Source organism: Trichosurus vulpecula, chromosome 6 (genome assembly GCF_011100635.1).
Source record: "Trichosurus vulpecula isolate mTriVul1 chromosome 6, mTriVul1.pri, whole genome shotgun sequence".
NCBI classification, from domain to species: domain Eukaryota; kingdom Metazoa; phylum Chordata; class Mammalia; order Diprotodontia; family Phalangeridae; genus Trichosurus; species Trichosurus vulpecula.
Window position 1 is genome coordinate 168,211,053 of NC_050578.1, and position 10,467 is coordinate 168,221,519.

General features: G+C 35.5%; 1 protein-coding gene across 1 annotated transcript in view; it reads left to right on the top strand.

Moving 5' to 3' along the window:
- The window catches only part of SMIM14 (small integral membrane protein 14), a 64,188-nt gene extending 55,669 nt beyond the window's left edge, over positions 1-8,519 (top strand). Inside the window, exons 4-5 of the mRNA XM_036763383.1 lie at positions 3,640-3,788; positions 5,261-8,519. Of these exons, the coding sequence (XP_036619278.1) occupies positions 3,640-3,788; positions 5,261-5,293 (182 nt within the window). The 3' untranslated portion in view covers positions 5,294-8,519. The remainder of the gene's footprint in view (positions 1-3,639; positions 3,789-5,260) is intronic.
- Positions 8,520-10,467: the final 1,948 nt, after the last annotated feature.

The window sequence follows — 10,467 nt, forward strand, 5'->3', positions numbered from 1 at the left end:
GATTTTCTGTGAGATTTTTTGCAATAGCACACATAGGCCCGGTTGTTTACAAGATAAATAATGTGAAATAAAATACAGCATCACTCACAGGAAAAATAAAGAAAGAAATGCAAGCTAGAGCAAAAAGAACAAGAAAAAGAATAAATAGGCAAAAAGGAAGTACAATTATCTCCTTGTGAATGATACATATTTAGAGGACCCTAGAGAGTCAACTAAAAACTTAATTGAAGCAATAACTTTGGCAAGGTTTCAGGATACAAAATATATCTGCATAAATCATCAGCTTTCCTGTCAGTCCTACTTTGGTAGCACATTTCTGTCCCTGGCCCCTGCATGTCACCTGTCCTCTCTTGTCTTTGTCTGGCCCCGATATGCTCCCCACCTGCCTCTTCCTATTCTTGCTTCTCTGTCCCAAGCCCCGACTTGTCCTTGAATCATATGCTGCCTCCCTTCGTCTCTCCCTTGCTACTTTCTGTAGAGGCCTGTAGAAAGGTCCACTTACATAGTGAGAACTGTCTATACCAAGGTAAGTTCCAAATAGATACATTACTTAGATATAAAAGGTCACATAAACAAATGAGAGGATTAGAGAAGGAAATAACTTTTACACCTATAGCTTGGGGAAGAATTCATAACCAAACCAGGGATACAGAAGATCACAGAAGATAAAATATTCTGTAATTGTTATTCTGTAATTAATTATATAATTAATATTATTCTGTAAAATTGAAGTTTTTGTGTAAGCAAAACCATTATGGTTAAATTGAAAAGGGAAAGAGTTAACTGAGAAAAATCTATAGCAAGTTTCTCTGGTAAAGCTTTAATATCAAGATATAAGGGCTACATAAAGAATTCATTCAAACTTGTAAGAACAAGAGCCATTCTCCAAAATGATCAAATGATAAGAATAGTTTTCAAAGAAATTCAAGCTAGCAATAACTATATGGAAAAATGCCCCAAATCATTAATAGAGAAATGCAAGTTAAAGCAAATCTAAGGTTTCATCTCTGATAGGGGATTTGCAAATATTTTATATTACCCTTGTAGTTGTTTTCAGTACAGTTTTTCTTTTATCTCTTTCTTCTGGTTTTTGTTGGTAGTATAGGGAAAAGCAGGTGATTTGTAACAGATACATTTTATATCCTGAAACCTTGCTGAAGTTATTGCTTCAATCCAGGTTTTAGTTGACTCTATAGCATCCTCTAAATCATTTGCATAGAAAATAGTTAAATCTGTGGGAACTTAAGAATGTAAAGGTAAGAAGAGATGGCAGGTCCCCGCCTAGAGCCTTTGTGAACAACACCAGGGAGCAGCATATGGATAATATTCCAGCAAAGGAGACCAAGGAAAAGTAGGAGAACCAAGAAAGTGGTGTCATAAAATTCAAGTAGACAGGTTATTCAGAAGGAGAAGATGGTTAAGTGTAAAATGTAGACAGGTCAAGAAGGATGAGATGAAGGTTGATGAAACACCTTTGGATTTGGCATTAAGAGAGCATTGATTACTTTGGAGACAAAGCTTAGCTGAGTACCTGGCACATAGTAAGATAAGTGCTTAACAAATATTTATTGACTGTTAACTGACAGTTTTTTTTTTTTAATTTCACTTAACAAGCATTTGTTTACCCTTCTCCCCCCAAATTAAAAGGAAAAAATCCTTTTTAACAAATATACAGTCTAGTAAGACAAATTTCCACATTGGCCATGTCCAAAAATGTTATATTTCATTCTGCCATGTGCATCCATCACCTCTCTATGAGTGTAATGACAAGCAAAGTAGGACTTTTTTTTTCTTTTGGAGTGCTTCTCAGCACTAAGGCAATCAATTGCCTTTGATTGAGCCTTGCCTTTGATTGAATCAAGAGTCTTTGATGACCTGCCTAAGTCACATGAGTTTGAGTCACATGGTTGTGATGCCCTCCGATCCTAAAGAGAAGTGTATGTATACTCTGAAGTTAGCATTTTGCTTTGGAACTCACTCACTGGAAGAGTGTTTATGTGATTTGACCAGATGAGACTCTGGGCAGCCATTAAGGAGCCCCCTGCCCCCTGGCTTTGAAAACCCAAATGTTGGTGCTTCTCTCTCTCTCCCCCCCCCTCTCTCTCCCTCTCTCCCTCCCTCTCTGGTAACTATGTATGTATTGCTATGGACAGACAGTGAGGAACCTTGTCTGCTGATCTGTGCTATTTGCTCTGTTTATACAATTTCTGCTTGTAATTTCTGTTTGTGTTTTCTCTGAAGTTCAGGGTGCTGACTTTTTCCCCTGAACTAAGTGAATGATATATGTATGTTTAATTAAAGTGAGACTGTAAACCCCTTAAAGTTGCTTTCCTTGGAAAAGCAGATCAAAGAGCCTGTGCTAGCAGCCCTCCTGTGTGCTGGTGTTGTTGGTCTTACACCTCCACAGCAGCTGCTAGCATCATGTTGTTACAATCAAGAGGTAGGTAGCTGCTATAAATATTTTTATAGGTGTCCTTTACCTTTGATTTCTGGAGCATAAGACTTAATTGAGGTATTGCTGGGTCAAAGGATATTCACAATCAATCAACTTTTGGGGAATAATTTCCAAATAATTGCTTTCTAGGATGACTGTATTGACACAGTTCCACTTCAACATTGTGGCTATTTTCTTTTAGCCCTTCCAAACGGAGAAAGTAGCTTAAGTTAAAAGATAAGATTGGAAGGTAGGGTTAAAAAGTTAGTGAGAGGTGAGAAAAGGGAACAGAGTGAAAATAGCTTTTTCTGGGAGTTTGACTGAAAGGGAAGCATAAAGAAGAATATACCTTGAGAGGATGACAGGGTCTTTCATACTCAAGAGCTCTCAGTCTCCTTCACATCATTGATCTTCTGGATTTTTTTTCAATTTAGTTAGATTTTTTTAAAAAATAAATTGTTGTAAAAAATTTTTAATTTAACACAAACCAAATCTCTATTACATACAGCTCTGCTACACACACAGATTGAACAGTCTTCTTTTTTGATAAAGATTAAAAAAGAAAAAGGGGAAAAATCAGTTAAGCAAAACCAAACAAAACCTCCTTGAGTCCATTTAGGGAGGTGCATTTTCTTAGCTCTTTTCTGGGGCTGTTTGCTCACAAAAGTTCTTTTGATGTATCCTTTATGATATGTGTACTCTTTCTCAAACCATAATTTTCTGTCTTCCTCTAGTTAGCAGCTCTAGGTGGTACAATGGATAATGTCTTAGAGTTGAAGCCAGGAAGGGTGGAGTTCAAATACAGTCTCAGATACTTAAGAGTTGTGTGACCCTGAGCAGAACACTCGGCATCTCTCAGTGTCAGTTTTCCTCATCTGTAAAATGGAGATAATAATATTAGCACCTCCCTCCTGGGTTGTTGTTAGGACAAAATGAGGTAATATTTGTTAAGTGTTTTGTGGACCTTAAAGATAAAAATAATAATAATTATTATTAGTTATATCCTTTTAATTTGTTTTCCATTTTTATTAAGCATGGAAACTTTTCTGTTCCATAATTTATTTCTATACACAATATTATTTTCTAATGCTGAAGCAGATATCTGCTAGTACATTATTTGTATTTATATAAAAATATAAATACTACATCAAAGATTTCATTCTTTTTCAAATAAACTTTTTGTTTGTTTATTTGTCTGTTTTTAGTACCAGGACCTAATTCTTCTGTTGATCCTGGCCTCAGCATCACTATGATAATAATGTTCTGGGTGGCCATTGCAATGATCTTGTTCCTAATGAGACCTTTTAATCTGAGAGGATCCATCATATCTGGAAAACCAACCAGTCCACATAATGTAAGTGTTATGGATTAGGAAACCTGATTTCTTTGTTTGTTTGTTGTTGCTGGGGAGAAGGGAGGGGGAACTATATGATGTGTGTATAGACATATATTCATCTAAAATATCTAAGTCACCAAGTAAAAATGAGATTTATTTTTTATGTAGTGTTTTTTTTTTTTGTTGTAACTTCCATTTGTCTCCCAGCATTAAAAATGCTTACTTTGCCAGTGTACCCATTTAAAAGACCATCCATTTTTTGCAGACTGAGCAGTAGAAGTAGAAAGTCTCAAAACGGTAACTTTTTCAGGATTGCAGAAAGTATCATCAGTCAGTATTCAAACTTGATTTTAATTTTTTCCATTTTGCTCAAGTAATTCATTTCCTCTAGCACATTTAAAATTTAACATGACATTATCCCAATTATTTGTTTTCTTAGCCCCTTGTAATAACAACGTTGTTAGCAGCTGCTGCGGAAGTGTGAAGTGTAAGACCAACAACACCAGCACACAGGAGGGCTGCTAGCACAGGCTCTTTGATCTGCTTTTCCAAGGAAAGCAACTTTAAGGGGTTTACAGTCTCACTTTAATTAAACATACATATATCATTCACTTAGTTCAGGGGAAAAAGTCAGCACCCTGAACTTCAGAGAAAACACAAACAGAAATTACAAGCAGAAATTGTATAAACAGAGCAAATAGCACAGATCAGCAGACAAGGTTCCTCACTGTCTGTCCATAGCAATACATACATAGTTACCAGAGAGAGAGAGAAGCACCAACATTTGGGTTTTCAAAGCCAGGGGGCAGGGGGCTCCTTAATGGCTGCCCAGAGTCTCATCTGGTCAAATCACATAAACACTCTTCCAGTGAGTGAGCTCCAAAGCAAAATGCTGACCTCAGAGTATACATACACTTCTCCTTAGGATCAGAGGGCATCACAACCATGTGACTCAAACTCATGTGACTTAGGCAGGTCATCAAAGACTCTTGATTCAATCAAAGGCACTTGCTTGCTGTTACACCCCTCCACATATGGTGGTGTTTAATGATCAGTATGACTGGCCTTATTTCCGCATCTAGTATTGTTAATATTAAGAAAGAAAAGCTTAGCAGAGTGCCTTTGTTATCTGGGAATGTTTATGGGCTATGCTGAGTTATTACTGAAAGTAATCACCCTAAAACTATAGTCTTCCTGGGGCAGCGAGGTGGCACAGTGAGTAGAGCAGCACCCTTGGAGTCAGGAGGACCTGAGTTCAAGTCCGGCCTCAGACACCATTTACTAGCTGTGTGACCTTGGGCAAGTTGCTTAACCCTCATTGCCCTGCCTTCCCCCCCAAAAAAGAAGAAAAGAAAACTATAGTCTTCCTAATGTGTAAAAACCTAGAAAAAAAATGTTCATGTCAGTTTTCCTTGTTGTTAGAATTGCCTGTCCTGTAGTTTCAGAAAAGGTTAATTTTGTTGTCTTTTGGATTTTTTTTTAATTGCCAGGGACAAGATCCACCAGCACCTCCTGTGGACTAGACTTTGTATGATAGAAAATGAAAACAGCTAACACCTTGCACGACCAAATGGAAGAAAATGACCAGAGTACTCTTAACCCAATTAGTACTATTTTTCCCTTTGCATTTACAGCATAGGATGGTATTGTTTTCATGAGCTACTAGAAATTTTACTGTGATCTAATTTTTGCTTCCCATGTTGCCATCATTCCTGTTTAGAGTATATTTGCGTAAATATTTTTTTTTCCTTAAAGGAGTCACATGGGATTCTGGGGTTTCCAGACCTTAAACATTCCACTTATTCTCTTTGTAATGGTTATGATTTTGTGTGTGTGTGTGTGTGTTGTGTGTGATGATTTCTGGCCTCATTGAAGGAGAATTGCAGTCTCTGAATTTAAACCCATGAAATGGTTTTGATAGTTTTGTAAGACTGATTTTTTTTTTTTTTGCATAAGGTATACTTTTAAAGTTATTTGAACTCAGCTGGGACAATTAGAACCACATTGTATTTATATTCAGCCTAATAGTGACCCTCTCTGTGGATGGTAGTTTTCTCCATATTCTCCAGACTTTTTAACTACATGGAATTTTTACCATTGGTGGCAAAAGCCCATTAGAACTGACTTGTATGCTTGGGGGAAAAAAAGCAGAAATTATATGGTGGTTTGCTAAGTTTTTACTACCTTTCATGAAATTATTTTACATTAAAAAGTTCAATAAATGTAATTGATAAAATACATAATTAACTGTCCATTATATAAAATATTTGTAAGCCACTGAGCACTAGACTTATAAGGTTTATAAAAAGAGAATATGTAACAACTCCTGTCTATACTGGGAGTAACCGATATCATTTTAATTTAAACTATAATTTATTGTTTATGATGAGAACCTATTAAAATTGAAAATACCTTTTGACTTATTGACTCCAAGGTTTTAGAACTAAAACTTGGATTATTTCTTTTCCTTTCACTGAGCGTAACTTTAAAGCTTTATGAGAGCCTATTTGGCTACTGATTTTCAAATATAGTTTTACTTGCTAATTCTCTGTCCTCTATTGTTTTGACTTCAATGCCCTTTCTAACCTTTTAACAAACCTTTATGAATTTGTTGATTCCAGGGAAATATATGGCAAGTGGGGAAGAATGAGAGGTGTTTGTTCTCTTCCCTTACTGTGTGAGTTCTAGTTTACCTAAATGGGACGAATGCTTGTGGATATTAACTTAAGAGCATTTTTTGAAATGTACAGAAAAATAGACAGTTGTATGTTTTTCTTGGTCAGTTTAGAAAATGAGTGAGAATAATATAAAGAATATGTGTACATGACCTACTTGGCTATGTAGTTTTTCCTAGTGAGTGAGAACAACTTATGGGGACCTGGAGTATACACTGCTATCCAATATAAGACTTTTTTCATCATAAATGAAGAATCAGCATAGCCTTTTATTGTATAGATCTTGCACTTGTATAAGTTGAATAAATTTCTCTATATCATTGTACTGTGTAATATAGTCTCTGATATAGTCCTGTGACACTTAAGGAAGTTTTGTTTTGTTTTTTAAGATTGCCTTCTAGGCCATCTACACTATGTAAGGTCATAATTTTAAATATACAATCTGATATTCCTAACTTGAATTCTTTTTTGTACATCTTAGTTTTCTGACCAACTTGGTGAAATAATACAACCAACTCTTAATTACTTTTGTTAATAGAGGGGTATCGTATGCCAGAAAGTCAAATACTAGAAGTCTTAATCCCCCAAAATCATGGTTTCCCTCAGCTGTGATCCACTAGACAATCAAACTCTACTTTTTCAGCTGCGTACTTATAGGGAATGAATCAGCCAGGGTAGTAGCACCTAAGATGAAAGGTGGGGACCCTTGTGCCCTCAATTCTGAAAACTCTGCCCCTTTATCTGCACCCCTCATCTTCCCAGTCTCCATATCCTGTAAGTGTTTGGGAAGCCTGCTCTTGGCAGATAGAATGCATACAGTATTCCAGCAGCACCCGAGTAATAGAGAGCTGACTGCAGTTTGGAACAGTTTTAAGTAACATGGTGCCAGAGCGGTCTAGTGTCAGCCTTGGGCCCTGGAAATCAGGACTCTTGTTTCTGTTCCAAGACCATATTTATTTGATACCTGAGCTAAAGCACATTTGTGTTTTTTTCTTTTTCTTTGTATTAGATTTCTTATCTACTAATTAATAACAGCAGTTCTTATCTCCACAGAGTATTGACTCTAATTGTGTTGCTTGTAAAATTTTTAAGCACCTGTGATAGGTTGAGGTATACAGACTATTCTTAAAAACAGTAATTTACAATGCAACAAACATAACCCTTAAAGCTTCTGCATGATTGATGCCTTTTTGTTGAACAGACTAGTAAGTCATTTGCCTTATAAGCATTAACTTAAAACCATCACTACAATCCTTTTTTAAAAAAATTTTTTTGAGTATTCTGGAAAAAAAAGATTAGGGCCCCATCTTTTAAAATCACCAGTGGCACTTAAACACTGCAAATAGTATGTCGTTGAAAGCTCATTTTGTTAGCTTTATTTATGCAAAACAATATTTTTGGCTTTACATATGGAAAAAACTAAGTTGGAAATGTTTTGTAGTAAAATGTTTTATGATGTACCAGGCCATGACCCCATGTTCAGCAAGTCACATTTTTAAACTTGCAAAAACTCTCTAAACTAACTATCAGTCACAGCCTATCACAAGGTTACTTTTAGTGTCTTTTGTGATTTGTGAATTGAAAGTGTAACATCGTGTTTATATGGAATTTATATAGCTCACATTTTAGAAGGAACCTTGGAAGATACTAAATATTGAAAGTTTTTCACTATTCGGATCTGTTTAAAAACAGTGCCAGCTGAATTCTTAAGGCAGGAATTCCAGCAACCTGAAGAAGCAGTGAAAAGAGAGTTTACAGTTAATGGATTACATCTTTGTTACTGCAGTAGTAGGTTTAGTCTCTTAATATATTATATTCTTAATGAAGAATCATGTGTGTTTGTTATTATTAATGTCTGAAGATCACTTTGTTTAAAAAACAACAAAATAAAAAGAGAAGCAGTCATGTGATGTACTAAATGTTAATTGCTGGTTTAAAATGTCTAAATTATGCCAAACAAATCATGTCTGTGCCATCCAGGGTTTCCTGTTAATCTTTTATTGAGTACTTGGATTGGGGTAAAGGGCTTGTACTATGCACTTTTTATTAATGAATAAATAGAAACCATTAGTAACCCTCTTGTTTCTGTTTGGCTTTTGTGGTGATAGTGGATCATTTTAATTCGTTAAAAATTAGCATCACAGATGCTAGTAGTAAATTCTACCCACCTCTTGCTAACTGAAATCAGAGTATTTGAGAATGAAATGGACAAAGTGTTTTTACATGTTAACACATTTTATTTCTGGAAAGAATGAATATTTGGGGTTAGAGACCAAGCAGAGGACTTTGGATTGATTAACTGTTAATTATCCCTAACCTTTGCAGTGGAACAGACCTTCCAGCACAACTTGGGAGTCGGTATGGGCCAAATTAAAATAAGCTAAACTTCTTCGGGCTGCAGATAGATTTTTAGCAGCTCACTGTCCAAGTAAAGGTATAATAAATGATTAAATTATTTTGCAAATAAACCATATTTTTTAAAAAGAGAAATTTCAATTAATATCAATTAATTACACTTATTAAGATTTTTCTTTATCAAAAGATCACGTTAATGTTTAAAAAATTACTTTGCTAAGTGGTAAAAGTTTTAATACATTTTTCAGGTTTTCTTACTATTTGCATTTAGTTAATAGGATGTATTATACTTCTTGTTAGCAATCAGTTTATCGTGCTCCAGAATCATGTTTGAAATCAATTTCTTTAGAAATCTGAAAACTAACCTTAATATCCACCTCTTTTTCTGATTTTACTTTCTTGAAAAATCATCATTCCCCACTGAGATTTTTCAACAATTTAGATGCTTTGTTTTTCATTGGTTTCCAGTTAAGTCAGGATGTTTTGATTCTAAATGGCGACAAAGATTGTATTCCTTCAGAACAGCTATTACTTCTTGGCAAATAAGGCACAGTATTTTGTCTCTCATGTAAGTAAACAAGTATCTATTTGTCCACTCTGGATTAAATACTGTATGTTCTGATTCGATCTTCCGTTTCTTTTTATCATCCATTTTACAGTCACCCCAAAAACTTTAATGTTAGAACCAAAAAAATCTCCACAGCAACTGCTCACATACAAAGAACTGCTGAGCTGAGTATCTGTCCTTGGAGAGAGTGCCAGACACTCATGTAACTTGGAGGGTGACTGTGCAGTCAGGGAAGGGAAGAAGCCCTCGAGTTGTTGCCACTTATCACATGGAGGGCGTCAGCTGCATTGGCACTTGGCTGCACGCACTTTGTTCCTGTTCAACACCGCACTTGTTACATCTTTATTTTCTTTTACATCCTCTACATTTTTCAAGGGCCATAAGAAATCCTTTGGTGGACTGCAGGCCATATGTTATGCAGGCCTGCTTTGGAACAAGCAAAAGTTAATTCACTTGTGCAAAAAATAGTTTCTATCTTTCAGCACGTGTTATATTAAGCAATGGGCAAAGACAGAATATGGCAGGTCATCATGACATCACAGACTGTAGTACAAAATAAGATTTCAAGGGATAATCAATGGAATTCTACATTCTATCTGTAAATGAATTCTACAAATTTAAGATTCTGAACTTAAAGATTTTTTTTTTATTTCAACAAGTGGTTAGAAAGAAAATAACTTATTTCAGTTGAAATCCATTATTTTGAAAGAAAACTACTGAATTGATTTTCTTAATTTAAATTTTTTTTCAACATTCACTTTTTTAAGATTTCGAGTTCCAAATTTTTTTCTCCCCCTCTCCCCTTCTTCCCCCCCAACGCGGCAAGCAATCTAATATAGGCTATACATGCACAGATTTGTTTTCTAGGAACTCTCATGTTTCTATTAAAGGTTTCAAATATTTTCACATATATCACATCAACTAATGTCACTTCTGTGGGAACTTAAGGGCTTCACAAGACTATTCATTATAAAATCAATTTGAGGACGTATCATGAGGAAACTGGCTTACGTTGTACTTAGGCCAAAGCAGTGACACTGACTGCTCACGTAGAGTTAAGTCCTTCATGCCGATTGCTGACTTGACAATCAGAAAGTGA